This window comes from Hakea prostrata, chromosome 6, assembly GCF_041222555.1.
Source record: "Hakea prostrata isolate BN-2017 chromosome 6, UWA_Hpros_2, whole genome shotgun sequence".
NCBI lineage: Eukaryota > Viridiplantae > Streptophyta > Magnoliopsida > Proteales > Proteaceae > Hakea > Hakea prostrata.
Window position 1 is genome coordinate 29101285 of NC_142605.1, and position 18150 is coordinate 29119434.

Below are 18150 nucleotides of genomic sequence, written 5' to 3' on the forward strand. Positions count from 1 at the left end.
AGAAAGGTGCAAGAATTGAATTATAGGCATTAATCATGATTGGCTAGTGAAGGAATTGAAGTTCCTCTTCTTCTTCAGCAGTGAATCCAAGGTCATCATCATTACCTAGCTGAGATTTTCCTTTACTGTTCTCTAACATTTATCTTTACTCAGGTTCTATCACTGAAAACTGGGTCATCAACTGTTATTATCATTCATTACTATTGATCTTGACATGCAAGTGTGGTAATGCTCTGTTGCTGAAGATGAGTATTGAACCTGGTCTTTTCTCCAACCCCAAATTTAAAGAAAATGAGGTTAACTGTTGTTGCTGAAGTGAGCACTGAACCAGGTCTTTTGACAAACCCCAAATGTAGAGCTGAGTTTTGTATTTATCTGTTCAGAACCTGGTGTTTCAGCTAGTTCACAGTTACTATTGAATGAAGAATGAAATAACAAACCAGCATTTCTTCACTGCCTTATTATTGAATGACACAAACAGAGGAACTGAGTTTTGAGGGATTCTGTATTCTGCTGTTGCTGATGGTTTTGATGGAACCCAGAAAACCCTTGTAAATGGAAAACACTCTTCATCTGAAAATGGATCTTTCCAGGCAATGCTATCATCCACATAGGTCCATGACCTTGCTTTTAGTATTCTCCTTGCAGAGAACAAGCTTCAGTATTAAGAACAAGAAAAGAAAAGCCATTCAATTCTGTAAATTCAAATTTCAGATATAAGGTAGTAACAACCTACATCCTACTTCAGTAGCCATGACTCAAGGCTTTATGTAACGATTATAATCAAATAGACTACTAATACATGAATTTGGAAAGTCCGGCTGCAATGGTATCTCTGTAAAGAATTCTGTACATGTGGGAGACTCAACAGAAGTGATCAAAATTTCCATGAGTCGATGCATGCAGAGTGATTCGACCATTGGAATGTCATTGAGCTATTAGTGGATCTCTTATACTTGTTCCAATCTTCAAGTGCGATGATCATATCGGTCACCTTGGCTTTTACACCACGACAGCAATTCGCATGGACGGTTGTTACAACATTAAAATCTCTGCTATCAATGCAGAATCCACTAAAATAAATGATGTCCATGAACCTCACTTTCACCCCCAACTGTTTAAACACTCCCTCGTTCTTCATCTTCTCGAGCATATTCTGTTCATTCATTGAACTGTTCCTATTGGCATACCAGGAATCAAATAAAGCAATGGTCTTGTTGTTTGGTCTGACAAAGTAGAAACCAGTGTTGACAATGTTCTTATGTGACCATGGATCACCATTAAAGATGTCAGTGCTCAGTTGGAAATCCACACTTTCATCTGAGCTCAATCTCTTGAAAGGATCTCTCAACCACATTACATCTGTATCCTGTAGCAAAGATGGAAACAGTCAATGAAAGACTTCAACTAAATAAAAGGTTGAAGTATAGAAGTTGAACAAATCAAAACTAAGATTCTCTTTACATGATGCAAAACAACTATCTGAGTTTCTATCCTGTCTAATCAGGCAAAGCAAGCAAAATTCTGTAAATGCCTACGTTTATGGATTCAAAAGAAGAATATTTGGCAAGCTCGTATTTGAGGATAAGGCCTTAGGAAATCAGAGTATAACGCAGAGCACTAACAAACAGGCAAAGCAAGCAAAAAAACATGATTCTTGTAGGTTCATCTCGAATTTTGCAATTAAATACTTGTAAATGCCTATGTCCGGGGTGGATGATGTTTCCCAAAGAATTAAAATAGGGTGGATGAAGTAGAGAGGTGTGTTCGAGGTCTTGTGTGATTGACATATTCCATTAAAGCTTAAAGGAAAATTCTATAAGACCATCGTTCGACTAGCTATGATGTACGATACAGTGTAAAGCGGTTAAAAAGAATCGTATAGATAAATTCAGTGTAGCAGAAATGAGGATGCTAAGATGGATGAGTGGCAAAACAAGGAATGATAAGATAAAGAATGATCGTATTAAAGTTGGTTTGGGAGTTGCTCTCATAAGTGATAAGCTTTGGGAAAGTCGTTTGAGGTGGCACGGCCATGTTCAATGCAGACTTATAAAAGTCCATGTACGGAGAAGTAATATAATCCACATTGAAGGAACTAGAAGAGCTAGGGAAGACCTAAGATAACCTTAAGAGAAGTGGTGAGAAAGGATATGCATAGCTTAGGCCTTGTATATAGCATGGCCTCAAATATAACTGATTAGAAGGCAAGAATCAATGTAGCCGACCCCATTTAATTGGGACGAGGCTTATTGTTGTTGTTGTAAATGCTTGCCATTGCAACAATATGATTCTGTACTGAATAATTGCAAGCATGTTACCCTAGTAAGATAAACAAAGCAAAGGTCCTGTTTGGTCAGACAAAATAATTAAAACCAGTGAAGTGGTTAATTTGTGACAACAAATCACCCGTATTAAAACTATCAATGCTGAACTGGATTTTTTTTTTTTGGGTAGAAGCTGAACTGGAAGTTGAGGTATTCATCAAATTTCTCAACCTCTGCAAAAGGGATTACTGAAAGACTTATATTGATAGAATGGTTAACATCAAATTGGAGAGAAGATAAAACCACATGATGCAGAAGAAAGTAACCCAGATTCTGTCCTGCCCAATAAGAACTAAGAACCTTCAAGTTGTTGGATGTAAAGAAGGGAATTGGATATGCACCAATGATGGTCCAAGCACCTTGAAAATCTAGGTTTCACATAGTATTATGGTCAAACAGGTATAAGGCAAGCTAAAAACTACAAATTTGAGTAGTTTCAGCTTGAATATTGCAACTAAACACTACCACACTAGTCATGGCTATCAGTGGAGATGAAGCAACTCTTTCCATTACATATTTAACTGGACCTTTAAGCATAGATTAACAATATTGTTCTTGAACTCATTTAAAATAATAATACAGTTTATCCCACCAGAAAGACAAACTGGCCCAATCTAACCTGCCCACTCTGCAACCGAAAAAGTACTCAACCAAAGACCTACATGAAAGGGCAGAGTGTTATAATGTGACAATTGACCCCTGAAGGTTCCTCCTCCCATATTTTCATTATATGAAGAACAAAGTATTTTAACCCATATGTCTGATTTCATGATTAGATCAAACAAGCTCCTGGAATGTCTCATGTTGTTCTATTCCTTCTCACTGTCCTCAAAGAAATTAAAAAGGGGGTGGGGAAGAGTGAGGTAGATGATAAACATACCGTGAAAATGAAGCTGTAACCACGTTTGAGGATATCACCAAGGAATTTAACTCTTGCCCACATCATCTTAACAAAATTCTCAGACATGAAGAGCCCCTCTCCACTAAAATCAACACCATCTGTTACAAGTTTGTAACAGTGAAGCCGTCTGAAATTGCAGCGTTCAAAGGAAGTTTGATCAACAGCAACAACGAGAAGGTGATCAAGCAATGGTATTGTATCTTCTCCAAGCCAGAAAGCCTCTAAGAACAAATCCAACATTGTCAATTTTCCAGGATTGTCCCCTTCTACATATGCTTTGTTTATCATAGCAATTATAACCGTCTTGTTCCCCATTGAAGCTTGTTCCAGAGCTGTTTCAAGATCATCTTTTGGAGCAATCATGGTTTTCTAAAATCCAAAAAATATAAATCAAACAAAACCCATACCTCAATTTCCATTTTCATGTTAAAATTAGAAACTAAAAGAGAAGAGAGTAGGAACTTGCTTACCATGTCTGCAGATTGGCATTCACAGTTACGGAAGAAGGCATTGGAGATGGAAGTGGTGGAGATGCAAATGTAGAAGACTCCAATAAAGAAGAGAGAGAGTGCTGTGATGCTTAGAGCGTTTCCCTTTTCTGTGTAACCCATTTTTCCTTGATGAATTTCTTGTTGAAGTGAGTTTCATTTAGTCCCTATAAATGAGTTTTTGATTCTGAAGATTCTGAACTACCAAGTCGTGCTTCTTTAATGTGGGTTTCTAAGCATTGATGAATTTTGAAGTTACAAGTTACTTTCAATTTTAAAAACAAATCATAAAGTCAAAGTCTCTTCTGGGCTGCATTGCTGCGTGGCTTCAATTGGACCGTATCATATCATCAATGCGTGTTTTTGTTTTATTCTCTTATAATATTTTTCTCGTCATCCTACATCATTTAAATATGCATTTCCAGCTTAAAACTGTGGTTGGCTGTCAAGAAAACTGAAAATTTTAATTTAGTTTAAGAAGAGACAAAGCACGATTATAATTCTATAAATTTCTTGTTGATTCTTACCTTTCAATTCTTGCCGTCCCCAAAAATATTCTTTGTAGTGGCAAATTTTGACCTCATTGAAAATAGAATGAAAAACATGAAATACAAGATCATTCATATGATTACCCTAATTAAATTAATGTGCATCGAGATTATTTTTAATTTCAAAAGTGTTGCTCTAGAATCTGTCCTCTCTTGGGTTGGTTTGAAGATATTCCGAATCAGCTACGAACCAACTTTCTGCAAACAATAAGAGCTGTAAGAGTGGCCATCTCTGTGGACAGGAAGCCACCTCAAACGATCTTGTTAGATTCGGATAACACAAATCATCCTTGTGAGGATTTAATACCTAAAGAATTCTAGATTTCCTGGGTAGTTACAAGAGAGTTAATGCAAGACTGGATCTTGACTTACCTTCTTTCTCTCTTGAGTTTATGATCTTATAAACAAATTTCATGTTCTTTCTTGAAAAGCCAAACCTTGATCATTGTATTCACATATTTGAAACGGAGGGTCTGAATGGATTGTGACACTAAGCTTGCTATAGAAACTAGTGCCCAAATTTTGTTGGAAAAGCCAATGGCTTGATACATCTTCCTCCGGATCTTGTTAGTGATCTGGACTTACGTGATCTTTTGATTTGACGTGTCCTTTCTTAAACTCCAAATATATAATAAGGAAGTAGTCCCCAAGAGAATTATGATGAATTAGTACCCCTATGATGAGCCTTAAGTACTTAAGGTGAATTTAATGCTCTGACGTGCTTGTAGCTAAAAACAAACTGTCTTTCATCTTCTCGTTACTTTTCATTGCCAGCAAGTATCTTCTAGATTCTTTGAACCGGATCAAACTAGGTACACCAAATCAAATGATTCATTCCGGTTCGATGGTCTAAACCAAAATTGGGTATGACAAGAAACATAAGAGGAATCTAATTGAGTTTAAGAAGGAGAGTTGGGTCTACTTGCAGGCGGTGTAGCAGTGGTTGGGTTGTCTTTGTAGAGGAAATCCAGATTTTAGAACATTCTTTCCGCTAAATTTCTTTGCTTGTAATAAGAAAAGAAGAATGTATAATAACTAAGTCATTTTCAATGCTAGCTGGAGCGACACATAGTCTCACACCTACCCCTTTGAAAAATAAATATGGAGAAGTATAGAAGAAAATAATTAATAATTCAAAAATCACAGTACCAGGTCATTATTGTAGTTCTTATATTTTTAAAATTTTGCTTTCAACTCTGTCATACCAAGATTTGATGCTTGATGCTCATACCATATGCTACGTGTTTTTTTAAATGCTTAAATTGAGTTTCACATGAAACATCGTTTTAAAACTCCGAATCCATGCAAGGGATAAAATACAAAACCACCAAAGACCATTGACTTAAAGGAAATCCAATTTCAGTCCAGCCAACCTATGGGGATTGCAGGGAGAATTATAAAGTTTTTTGTGATTTCAGTTTTGCAAGATTGACGAACTGGAATGAACCGTTCGGTTTGATGCATCTTACGTTGACCCAGTTTAGTGAACTTGGAAGGAATGAGTTTGGCGTACGCCTTTCGAAAAACGACTTCTCCTTGAGGCCCCCCTCATGATGTTGTTACATGGAAATGAAGACATAATGGCATGGACGTTCAAAAGAGGTCATCGTGAATGTTATTTCCCAGCCAAAGTAGGGTGATGATGAAAGACAACTTGTGTCAAGCACATTAAAACCTTAAATGCAACATTTAATGCTCTAGTCCACTATCTCAAGTACTTAATGCTCATCAAAAGGGCACAAATTCATCCTAATCCCCCTTTGGACTGCAAGCTGATTATTTGTCTAGAGTTTTAAGTGTGGACACATCAAATATAAGGGTTACGTTAGTCCAGATCTCTGATAATGTCTAGGGCCAAGTGTATTGAGCTTTTAGCTTCTCCAATAAGATTTGGACATTGTCTTCTCCAACAAGTAGAGTGTCACAATCAATCTAGACCCTCTATCTTGCATATTCAAATCTAATGATGAAGGTTAGTCTTCTCTAGAGGTACAACATGAAACCTTACCATAAGGGCCAAGGATCTAAAAAAGAGGGTAAGTCAAGATCAGTCTAGCATTAATTCTCCTGCAACTACCCAAATAATCAAAAGCTCTTTAATCTTTAACTCCTCACCAAGAGTAATTGTGTTATCCGGAATTTGACTAGACTATCTAAGGGCTTGTTTGGTTACATGAATCCAGAGATTTCAAATCTCTGGATTTCATGAATGCGAGATTTATACCCGTTTGGTTGTGAAAATCTCTAGATTCATCTTTTTACACTAAAAACGTGAATCTATAGATTTATGAGTATTGGGTGAAATCCAGAGATTTCATCTTTACTATAAAAATGCTAAACATTTGCACATTCACAAAAATCACTGATGAATCCACAAATTTCATTCCACATATTCGGTTAGCCAAACAGTTAATTTTATAAATTGTGACTCCATAGATTTGAAATCTCCAGACTCATGTAACCAAACAGGCCCTAAGGTAGTTTACAGTCCATCGAGGCAGCCACTCTCATAATTTTTATTGTTTCCAGATGGCTGGTTCATGACTAACTCAGGTTATCTTTGAACCAACCCAAGAGAGGACAAATTCAGGAGCAACAATTTTCATCTACGATAAACAAGAGTAGGGGCAGGAAGAAAAAAAAAGACAAAAGAAAAAGAAAAAGAAAAAGAGAAAGAAAAAGGAAAAAAAGAAAGAAAAAAAGAAAAAGAAAAAGAAAAAGAAGAAAAGAAAAGAAAGGCTTAACATTAACACTGAAAAGTTGGTTGAGTGTCTACAAGAAAATTTGAAGTTTTCATGCTTTGCTTTCCTAAGAAATCTTGTATCAAAAGTCAAACCGGTCTCTTTTGCATGAAAGATGATATGACTTCGGAAACAAAAAAAAGTTCTTGTATGTGCAAGCAAAATCCAACAGCCAACTACTAGTCTAATTAAGAATCGCAACACAATTTGCCCCCCATGGTTGAAGCCTTTGGTGCATCACATTTGTAAATTAGTGGAAATTTTTTTGGGATTTTGTGATTTCTTATGTATCTAAGAAAACTGATTTATTAACAAACATCTTAGCTAGAGAGGCCCTTTCGGTTGAGAGCTCAAAAGAATAATCATATTCCAATGAGTGGATATTAGAACTATGCTCGGCCCCATCTTATGCTCAGAATTAATGACATGCTTGGCTACCCAAAAAAAAAGTGGACTATAATTCAATTATAGGCCCACTTAAGGGGCACCCTGCAAAAAACTTTAAAAAAAAAAAAATATGATCTCTGAACCGGCCAATCCCACTGGTTTAGGGGTAATCCGAATTCATCAAGGGCAATGCAATCGAGATAAGGATGCTACAGAAAAAAGAAACTAGAATTGTACAGAAATTAGGAAGAAAGCCTCTGCCTACAAAACCACAAACAGCCTAGAGAATTTCAAATACTTCCAACTCAGTAAAATCATGGAGCCAAAACTTTTTACTCGCGTTAGGGAGTTCTCAAACCAACACCAACTACAATTAAAACCGATATTAAAAACAAATAATTAAAGACCCGGGTTGTGATCGATAGTCATGAAATTGCGTTCAAAAACTAAGGTTCAAATTCAATCCTCCTCCTCTTCCTCACCATCTCCACCGGCAGCCTTCTTGGCAGCTGACTTCATGTTCTTTCGCTTCACTCTTCCTGGACGTCCACCTCCCAGAGGACTAGTGAGTGAGAAATCAATATGTTTCTGAGAGTCCACCTTTACCATGAATGATGGAATGTTCACAACCTGCCTTCCAACTCTGCCAGAAAGAAAAAGAAATGAAGAAATGCCACATTAGAAGTCATGAATATCTTCAAAACAATGCTGCCATTAGAGAAGAACTGAAATAAAGTAATATCGTATCTTCAATATTTGAAAGCGACAATAAAATTCTGAGTTTTCAGTGTCATAACTTTTCCACGCTAGGCATTAAAAATGTTGATCAAAATAATATGTAAGTTAAAAATAATAAGTACTACAATAGCTCCTAACAATCTATCTTCTCCCAGAAATCTGGCTGCTAATGTTTGGATATGATATCACAGACTGAAAAACCAACAGAGAACACTGTTCAAGAAGGGAGTGGAGGAAGAACCTGGAAAGTGGAGGGCTTGCAATATAAACTACAACGAGTAGTAGACCCATTTTCAGGTGAAAAACATTTCTTGGATTAAAAGGTTATGCAAAAACTAAATTAAGATCACCACTTTGAATCTCAAATTCCAATCCAGGTACAAGCATCAATACCTGTGGATTCTTACCATGGATAACACTTATCACATCAGGTCAATAACATATAACCATAAAATAAAAAATCTTAATCTTATTCAAAAAGCAGAAACTTACACCTACAGCACCTGAGGTAACACGAAATTATACTTTCACCCATCAATAAGTAGGAAGTAAACCTACTCCATTAGGTGTCCCCATTGGCTGCAAAAGGCAAGATCATTGTCATTTTCTGACCAAAACACCCTTTGACAAAAAATGATCCTCACTAAAGCTTCTATAGCCTATACCCATATGTTTCATCATTTTGGATTTGAAGACAAAGATTTCTGCCACAATTTATCTTCCTCGCCTATCAGGAGAGGTGAACAGTGAAGTAATGAGCCCTTTAAATTGGTTGAACCCTTAAGCTGTACATTAGTATGTTCTGTAAGAAGCTCAACATTGACCACCAGCTTAGCCACAATTGCTTATATTGGAAAGAGAAACAGTGCTGGTGTCAGCTGGGATTGTGCAGACTACGAGATTCAGACAAGCCATGACCATGGAGAAAAGAAAAAGACAGGACAATGAACTCAGTGGTGGTGGATCAGATTCTGAGAAAAGGAAGAGGAATAGGACTAAAGAGCAGGGAGAGAACAGATGGATGAGTCTAAAACAATAAATGGATGGGGCTTTAAGGGGATGGAATGAGGTCAAGACTCATGGGGCTTCAAGGTTCTTCACCTCCATGCTTCTCTACTTTTATATCCTAAAATAATACTAAACCCACCATCACCTCACTTTCCAACTCCAATCTCAGCTGACACCACCTCTACTGTAAAACTCCAATCTTAATCAGCCCAATTCCCTTCCATTTTCTTCTCCACCAACCCCCATGAATCAAAACTTGCACCATCTCAACCAACCTACTTTATTCCCAGTTTCTTCTCATCCTTCTTCCAACAAACAAACCCCCATAATCCGAGGCCCATTGTAGGCCAATCCTAACCTCTCGAGACCTATGAAACCTGACCTAGAATTCCCTATTATCTCAATTTCTTCACCTAAATCCTAACTTGCATAGCAAGAGGATGTGGTGGTCAGCACACAGGCAATAAAGATGATGAAACCAGTGTGGAGGGGATTGCAGAATCAGCATGATTCACAGAGGCTAACTGGCCTAATCAATTCCAATTCTCGCACTTTATTACTCACCAGAGTAGGGACATATTATCAGTAAAACCTGAACCCAAAAGTTGACTATGTGAATGCACTGCAGGATTGATCAAGAATTTGCTTCTGCATTCATGTTTCCTTGATATCCTGCTTGCTTTGGTTAGGTTGTGGGATGTGCTTTATATTTTTCAGGGTGAGTGACCTTCACCCAAAAGTTTAAAGCAATTTGATTATTTTAGAAGATAGCTTTCTTGAAGCATCTGGGTTTACTCTCTCAATTGAGGGTTGATAACAACCCCATTCTTCTTATGCATTAGCTTTCCAGAATCACCCCTCTAATTATACTAACCCATATTATAATTTTGCGGCTGCACTAATAGTGGTGGCAATGACGAAGCAACAATGACAGTGGAAGATGCAGGTTGTGAAATTTTTTTTCTTTTCTTTTTTTTTTCTCTTGCTTGTGTGGTTGGGTTTGGGTTTGGGTTTGGGGTTGGGGGGTTGGGGGGGGCGCTTAAAATCTCCGTATTGATTGCAGCTATTTTTGCATTCTCACACATGTTCGACCCCTCTACAGGTTAAAAATGAATGAATGGAGCCTGACGTGATGGTATTTTCTCCAAATCCAATTTTGGCAATAATTAGTATATAAACAAGATCTTTCATTTCAATTCAATAAAAGTTAGATACAATGGTCTAATATCCAGTGTGCTGATGATGGGGTTCGCTTATTTTAGGATTGTCATACAGTACCAGAACAATGGGCCTAAATGTCATGGGCTAAATATGAGGTGCATTGGTTGAAGCATCAACAAATTCGAAATTGTATATAGCAAGTGGACCAGATCGGCTTAGAAGTTCCACATGGAATTGAGTGGCAAGTCTTGTATGCTTGCCTTTCCCTAACCTAATGCATGTTTAAATTGTATTAATTGGATGTTTTACCCTTCTATTAGGTAAATCATATGCAATTATGCACGAAGGCTAGTGTCCAACAGCATTAAGTGTACATAGCAAGTACAATGCACTAAGGCTAGAGGTGTCCTACGGCATTAAGTGTACAATAGCAAGTACTACGCACTAAGGCTAGAGGTGTCCAACAGCATTCAATGTACACTAGCAAGTACCAAATTTAGGTCTAAACTACAAGTATCATCTTAATACCAGATGTCTCTAAAAATATCATTATAGCAAAACCATGGCTACTTTATCCATTAATTGAGAAGATATTGTAAAGACTCTACCTGATATGCCTCTGCCTTATAAGCACTCTAGCATGGTGGATTGACTTGGCCATACCGGACTTGAACACAAGAGTCTGGAGACGACGCTCAAGGAAGTTCTCCACAGTCAATGCCAAGACATAATCAAGCTTGTTCTGGCTCTCGTCCAAAAGCCCGTATCTGTTCATCCTACGTAGAAGGGCTTCACCCTCGAAGATCCGACGCGGGTTCTTCTCGTCAAGAGTGAGAAGCTCTCTCGCAGCATTACGGATACGGCTCAGTGCATACTGAACCCTCCACAACTCCCTCTTACATCTGAGCCCGTACTCACCGACGAGTTTCAACTCAGCATCCAATCGTTCCTTCTCGTACGGACGACGAGGCTTCTTGAATGTCTTCCCATCTGAACCAATCCAAAAACTAGGGTTTTACATCAACCAAAACAAAACGCCATAACTAAATCTTACCCAAAAAAGAAAAAGAAAAAAAGAACGCACTACAAACGGCATTTGTCAAATGAAGCTAAATAAATCTAAAATTAATAGTGAGGATAACAGATCGGATCATTAGAATTAGAATGCACGACTGAGCATTACGAGATCAGAAGCTCAAAACAACGGAGACAACAATTGCAATGCTTGTAACTTCGAATCCGTAAACGAATCAGGTTCATATCGAACACTGAAAAATTATAGAAAGAACAGGGCTTACAGTTTCGGTAGAAGTTAACGTGAACCATGGCTCTGTCGCTTTACTTCTTCTGATGCCAAGAGAAACGAACTAAAGAAGCCGGGACGATGACATACAAGAGGGAATTAGGGCGTAATGGAGAGCAACGAATTTTGCTCATGAAAACCACATCCACATCTGTCCATCGTTTTAGCATTTAAAATTATCGCCAAGCTTTGATCGTCAGATTAGCATCACTAGGGTTTATAAATAAAATGCTAAAACATTTGTTTGGAAGCCCTCTGTATATCAGAGCCAGGTTTCGATCCTGGGACCTGTGGGTTATGGGCCCACCACGCTTCCGCTGCGCCACTCTGATTTGTTGTGTATATCATGGTTACAATTCTATATTATACTAATAGTTTGTCCGCTAGTTTCGGTCTGAAAACTGGTCTGAGCCGATAGACCTTGTAGAAGATGGGATGATTGAATGAACCACCGACGAAATAGACCAAGAAACATGGATCACCACCAATCAATCAAACTTGCACACGTTTTTTGACTTTTCTCATCGATTCTAAAGAGGCTCTACAAACATCCAAATCCAAAATCTGTCTCTTTTTGAATGAGTCTGAATTGCCCTATGGAACCATCCAAAATCACTCTGTGCTACCCCGACGGGGTGAGGATCCAGATTCTTTTTGAATTGCCCTATAACCATCCAAATCCTCTCTAGGGTCCATGCCCTTCTGGTCTGGTGGGTCACAAGTTACTGCTATTTGCATGTGTAATCGACTCTGACTCATTTGGTACTGCTGCATCATTTCATGTCAAGCCCCCATCAAACATCAAAATATGGGAATCATGCACTTGTCTGTGCATATAGAAAAAATCTGGGCATTGCCATGGATACAATTTGTGCTTTGGGAGGGTTTAACTTCACTTTCCACGGCTACGATCAAACCGAGTGGTCGAGGTCGAAATCTTGATCACTTATTTTGTTAAAATTAGATATAGCTGAAAAGGTTGAAAAAAATAAATATATGAAACGAGTAGGCGAGATTTTGACATGGACCACTCATTCTATCCTCACTATATATAGTACTGAAGCTCTATCCTTTTTCGAAAGAGACATAAATAGTTCTAAACCTCTGGTACAACTTTACAAGAACATGGTCTGAACTTAATTAAATTTAATGATTCCCCTTTGTGGAGGGAAAGATGTGAACGGGTGGGAGCTTATTTGGTGCTTTCTGATATCTGTTAAATAATTTCTCTTTCAAAGGTAGCTTATCCCCCTGAAACTATAGGTCTAGAGAGTAAAGATCTAGCTACTAGTCCAACCTTCTACTTTCTTGCTCAATTGCATGTTTGAATTTCTATCCAGCAAGGTAGAATTTTGTGTTTCTCTCATATTTTTTCATCATATATTATAGGTAAAATTTGTCACCGAATACTCATAAAATGAATTAGATGTGAAATCTTAGAGAACCCTTTGTGAACCTTCCTCTAAATATATAGTGAAGATATGTGAGAGATAGAGAGCCAAAGCTGTCACTTTTTTTCTTTTCCTTTTGAATAAACTCGGACCTGTTACAGGGTGTGCTATTGACCATAATATATAGGAGGACCACAGGGTTAAGGTGATAGTTTTTTATTTTTAATATTTGATTATTTTTTACTTGTGGGGCGCTACATGGTTTGTGATTATAAAACAATCAGAAAAGCACAGACGTCAGAGGAGATGATCCACGCTCGTCACTGAGCACCTATTGAGAGGTTCCCAAAATCCTATTTTCCTACCTTATCACATTACTTACTCCTTTAGAACTCATAGTTTCTACAATTCCTAACTTCCTACCTAATCTCTTTACTTAGTGCTTTAGAACTCTCTGTGGGCTTTGCACCTTTCTCTTGAGGAAAATATTTTTGGTTTCCTTGTAGCTTCTACTTTTGACTTTAATGGCCACCAGCCAAAAACAAAACATGGAGCATGGAAAAGTCTGGTTCTGATTTGTAATTGGATGCAATGGGGTCTCTGAGTCTTTGAGTCTCTGAGTTTTTGTTTACCACACAAAAAGAACATTTTGAATATTGTGACTTTCTCAGTGGAGTAGTTGAAGACAACTGCATCATACCCAAGTTGATGATAGGTAGGTTGGTATACACTATACAATCACAGATGTGTATTATTTTAGGCAAACACCACATTAATATTTTCCACAATTATCAGAATTGAAATCCAATTGAAAATTACCTTATGTAAATCTGAGAGGGGGGAAGGAAAATGATTTATGGTGAAGTCTTTATAAACTTTGTTCTATACAAATTAAAACAAGGTCATTCACACTATTAAAGGCTGAATTGAAAAAAAGGGAAGAAAGAGATTGAAGAACTAGTATAAAGATATAATATATAATAGCTTAATAAAAGAAAAAAAGAGAAAAGAGATTGCAGGAAAAGAGACTTGACGGTGGAAATATTTTAATTGTGTTGTTGGTACACGTGTTACAATTCTAATGATTAGTTATAAAAAATTGCAGTTTGCTATTTGCCGAGGAACGTGAATACCTAAGAAATTGAATACGTTTTTACGTTTTTACCTTTTTGGGTAATATAAACCGCCGAGAAATGAATAATTGGTATCTTTCTTATATGAACACAGCAGAAAGAGAGAAAGCAGGGAAAGCAAAATAAAGTGGTTACCTTTCCTTCAACACAGAAACCAGGGAACTTTTTTTAATCTGAAATACCCAGAAGCCAAAGTTATGGATTACTACTCCAAGAACAGCATTCCAAACTTGACAGTGATGGCTGTTCTGTTCGCCGGAGTTTTATTAATCTGCATCAGCTGGTCTCCCTCTGGCTCCATTCTTTTCTTTACAACCCAGAATTGCGACTGTTCATCAACCAATCCGGTAAGCATATTATTTTTCTCTTTTTGAGTCTTATTTTATGGAATGAACAAATGGGTTCAGTACTTAGTGTTTAGCTTGAATTTCAAGAATTTCCTTTGTGGGTTCTTACCAGAATGAAGCAATCATGAGTACTGAGCCAAAAGATGAGCTTGAGATAGCACTGGAGAGAGCTTCAATGGAGAACAAGACAGTCATAATTGCTATGGTTAACAAAGCTTATGCTGATGGGGGACGTTCAGGGAAGACCATGCTTGATCTCTTCTTGGAGGGATTCTGGGTGGGAGATAACATCAGAGGTTTGGTGGATCATATACTTGTTGTGACCATGGATCAAATAGCCTTTGACAGGTGCAAATTTATGAGACTTCACTGCTATAAATTGGAAACAGAAGGTGTAGATTTTGGTGGGGAGAAGTTATACATGTCTCAAGAATTTATAAAGATGATGTGGAGAAGAACTATCTTCCTTGCTGATGTTCTCAAGCGTGGATACAGTTTCATCTTCACTGTAAGTTGATTCTAACTTTTCCCACCATTATTGTTTCTCTTGTTAAGCTTAAAGTTGCAGAGTTTCTGAGTTTCTATTGAGACAAAGAATTAAATGCCCGTGAAGTAAAGGAGAGACAAACAAGCGTGGAACTAATTAATAAAAGCTCGAGAAATCTTTTTCTACTACTGGTGGGTCAGAATGATCTCTCCATCACTTTTCACCCAGTGTTCATGGTTCACACTTCACACCAACTCAAAGAACACTTTTTTTTTTTTGGGTATATGCTCAAGAACACTATTAAGGCAACAAGATCTAGATACTACTGTTACCCATGAAGCAGGTTTCCAGCATTTTCTATCTCCCAGTTTCCAAGGGTAAGTGGACAAAGCAATGTCTGCTGACTCTGTTCCCTGTGTTCAATTATTGAGAGTGTCATGTTATGCTTTAACACTGTGATTTAATAGTGATTGAGCCATTTGAGGAACTATTAGCCACTCACATCTTTCATATTTTGTTCCCACTCTCTCTCTCCTGCCGACTTTGCTTTCCAAATTAGGATTACTATTTAATGTTTTCTCTTTCTATTTTTAAGCTTAATACATATTTGGTTAAATGACTTAAATCATATAGAAAGAAAAGAAGAAAAAAAAACTGATTTTCCTAACATTCCTAAAGACTAAACCAACTCGAGGTCTATGAAAACATGCATAAGAAAATTAAAATACTAAAAATGTTCTCTTTTTTAAAATTGATAATGACTAGATAGACATGAACATCGCTTAATTTGATGACCTTAATTTTCTCATCATATGAAGAGTTTCAAGAAGTGGGGTCCAAGGCAAAATTATCAAACTTATCACTCTTTCTTTCTCATTAAGTTTGATTTGAAGCTGCACTTTGTAAATTCAAGCTATTATTAATATTAGCAATGAAAGATTACATTATAGAATGGTCCATCACCCTTTCCTTCTACACAAAGCAACTATTACTAGAGTTTTCTAATACTAATCTTACTTTACAGAGAAGGTGATCGAAATGGTTTTGCTTAAATTGGATCTCCCCCTTATGTGCAAAACAAATTTATTTAAGCTCAACTATAATCTTCTTCTTTGCACCAAAAGAAAACTATAATCTTCTAACTCAACCAACAAAACCATGAATCCAATTAGAACCATAAATTTGTCAAAGACTACTTAATTACTTCCACAGATTAATTAAGTGAAGTTTGCACTTTAATCTTACGTAATCTAATATTTATTATTTATTTTGCAGGATATGGATGTGATGTGGTTAAGGAACCCATTTGAAAGATTAAGTCAAAACCAAACTGATGATCTTCAGATCAGCTGTGATGAGTTCAATGGAGATCAAGATTCGAAAGTGAACCTCATCAACACAGGCTTCTACTTCGTTAGATCCAACAACAAGACCATTGCACTATTTGATTCATGGTATGCCATGAAAGACAATTGGACAGGAATGAAAGAGCAAGATGTTCTGATCCAGATGATGCATATGGGTAAGTTTGAAGAACTGGGTTTGAGAGTGAAGTTCTTGGATACTCTCTATTTTAGTGGATTTTGCAGAGATAGTAGTGATTTTAATGCAGTGACAACAGTTCATGCAAATTGTTGCCGTAGCATAAATGCTAAGGTGGTTGATCTCATGGCTGTTCTTCGAGATTGGTCCAAATATAAGAGAACTACCAACAAATATAAGCGTTTAGCCAGTAAACCTTCATTCTTTAAATGGTCACCTCATGGTGGTTGTTTCAAGTCATGGATAGGTTTCAATTTTAGTGCACCTGTACAATAGATTTTATGGTGCTTGTTTCCATTATTCAGTATATAGGAAAATAATAAAGAATGTCATGCATCATTCTATTCATAAAATAACTTGTTTATTTCTTGTGTAGTTCTATTCATAAAATGACATCATGGATAGGTTTCAATTTTAGTGCATCTGTACAATTAGGACTAGAAAAACCAGTTTGGGGTCAAAATTATCAACATGTATTATTGCGTAGCTATCGGCTTCATTGTAGGTTAGATTGGAAGATTCGAAAGTAGTCAAAGGAGTAATAGTGAAGATCCACATTTTCATGTCCTTGATTTATGGAAAACGTGTCTTATTGAGAAAAATTCATTGATAATGTGTTGAAGTTAGATTAAATAATTATATCCTCGTTTTTGTCAAGATTTGAATTAAGTAGGTAAGCAGATCACATTGGAAGATAGGATAAGGTCAATTTTTGCTGTTTTGGTGGGACATAAATTTCATGGATTCTTCATGGCAAAAGAAAAAGAAAATTTCATGGGTTATTATCATGGTCCGAAATGTAGCTGATACTTTGGGTGTCGGTGGCCGTCGACACCATCGACACCCCGAAAGTTGGCGACATTTCATCAAAATCCATGGGGTCCACGATTCGAATGAGTGAAATTGCAGTGCTGATTGGAAAATTCCAAGGACGAAAAGATAGAGTAAAGATGAGCAAAGCTCTACAATTTCCTCGCCAAAATCATTTTCAAGTTCGAAGAGATAAAGGCAGTCTGTAAGCAATTTGTTAGAAAAAACGGCTGCAACAAACGATCTTTAGGCCTCTTCTTCATCCACCTCTATTTCTACTATTTTTGAAGTGTCTCCTGCTATCTCCCACTAGGAAGACGACGGTGGCCCCGAGGATGAGATTCTAGGCCGCCGGCGCATCAGTTGTAGAGGTCAAACGAAGAGATCTGCAAGAAAAAGAAGATGAAAAACCCTGAAAAATGCAGAAAGCAAATCAAGATCCGAGAGAGTAGAGAGCTTGGAGCGAGATCGCGAGGACATATTATACCGTGGTTCTTATTTGAATTATGGTCTGATCTAAACTGAATTGCCAAACATGGTTTCCATTCGAACTAGATGGGTGGGCCCATGATGATCCACCCACTATACCATCAAACAAGATCGAATCTACAACACAACTGGGATGTGTTGGTTTTACCAGTTTACCAACCCTGCAATGGTAACAGTCGCTTTCCCTAGGACACAACTGCAAATGAGTCTAGCTAGATTCTCTATCCTCACATTTCTACATTTCATATTAGAGTTAGAAGGGGGTTTCAGTAGTCTGGATCACTTTCCTGTTGGGGAAGGTCAATGTGCTCCTCTTATATATGCTTTGGAAGCACACAGCAGGGAGTTG

General features: G+C 37.3%; 3 protein-coding genes and 1 non-coding gene across 4 annotated transcripts; 1 reads left to right on the forward strand and 3 right to left on the reverse strand.

Annotated features, from left to right (window-relative positions):
- Positions 1 to 362: 362 nt before the first annotated feature.
- Positions 363 to 3931, reverse strand: LOC149013141 (uncharacterized protein At1g28695-like). The gene is made up of 3 exons (XM_089160129.1): positions 3699 to 3931; positions 3208 to 3597; positions 363 to 1369 (listed from the first exon to the last, which is right to left on the reverse strand). The coding sequence occupies exons 1-3, from the start codon at positions 3837 to 3839 to the stop codon at positions 878 to 880; spliced, it is 1023 nt and encodes a 340-aa protein (XP_089016255.1). The 5' UTR covers positions 3840 to 3931; the 3' UTR covers positions 363 to 877.
- Positions 3932 to 7543: 3612 nt separating this feature from the next.
- On the reverse strand, positions 7544 to 11734 carry LOC149013142 (small ribosomal subunit protein uS4y-like). Its single transcript, XM_089159794.1, has 3 exons — positions 11598 to 11734; positions 10908 to 11289; positions 7544 to 8035 (listed from the first exon to the last, which is right to left on the reverse strand). The coding sequence occupies exons 1-3, from the start codon at positions 11623 to 11625 to the stop codon at positions 7852 to 7854; spliced, it is 594 nt and encodes a 197-aa protein (XP_089015920.1). The 5' UTR covers positions 11626 to 11734; the 3' UTR covers positions 7544 to 7851.
- A 128-nt stretch (positions 11735 to 11862) lies between these two features.
- Positions 11863 to 11934, reverse strand: TRNAM-CAU (transfer RNA methionine (anticodon CAU)). Its single transcript has one exon. It is a non-coding gene; the product is annotated as a tRNA-Met (tRNA).
- Positions 11935 to 14222: 2288 nt separating this feature from the next.
- LOC149013144 (uncharacterized protein At1g28695-like) lies at positions 14223 to 17115 on the forward strand. Its single transcript, XM_089159642.1, has 3 exons — positions 14223 to 14473; positions 14586 to 14981; positions 16236 to 17115. The coding sequence occupies exons 1-3, from the start codon at positions 14324 to 14326 to the stop codon at positions 16776 to 16778; spliced, it is 1089 nt and encodes a 362-aa protein (XP_089015768.1). The 5' UTR covers positions 14223 to 14323; the 3' UTR covers positions 16779 to 17115.
- The last annotated feature ends 1035 nt before the right edge of the window (positions 17116 to 18150 follow it).

Bases quoted from the DNA above. Each gene is read 5' to 3' on its own strand.
- LOC149013142 (XM_089159794.1), bottom strand. From the start codon at position 11,625: ATGGTTCACGTTAACTTCTACCGAAACT. The intron at 11,290-11,597 runs GTAAGCCCTGTT...GGATTGGTTCAG, and splicing joins CGTTAACTTCTACCGAAACT to ATGGGAAGACATTCAAGAAG. The intron at 8,036-10,907 runs GTAGAGTCTTTA...TCTTTCTGGCAG, and splicing joins ATAAGGCAGAGGCATATCAG to AGTTGGAAGGCAGGTTGTGA.
- LOC149013141 (XM_089160129.1), bottom strand. From the start codon at position 3,839: ATGGGTTACACAGAAAAGGGAAACGCTCTAAGCATCACAGCACTCTCT. The intron at 3,598-3,698 runs GTAAGCAAGTTC...TTTGGATTTTAG, and splicing joins AATGCCAATCTGCAGACATG to AAAACCATGATTGCTCCAAA. The intron at 1,370-3,207 runs GTATGTTTATCA...TCTTTGCTACAG, and splicing joins GTTACAGCTTCATTTTCACG to GATACAGATGTAATGTGGTT.
- LOC149013144 (XM_089159642.1), top strand. From the start codon at position 14,324: ATGGATTACTACTCCAAGAACAGCATTCCAAACTTGACAGTGATGGCT. The intron at 14,474-14,585 runs GTAAGCATATTA...GGTTCTTACCAG, and splicing joins ACTGTTCATCAACCAATCCG to AATGAAGCAATCATGAGTAC. The intron at 14,982-16,235 runs GTAAGTTGATTC...TTTATTTTGCAG, and splicing joins GATACAGTTTCATCTTCACT to GATATGGATGTGATGTGGTT.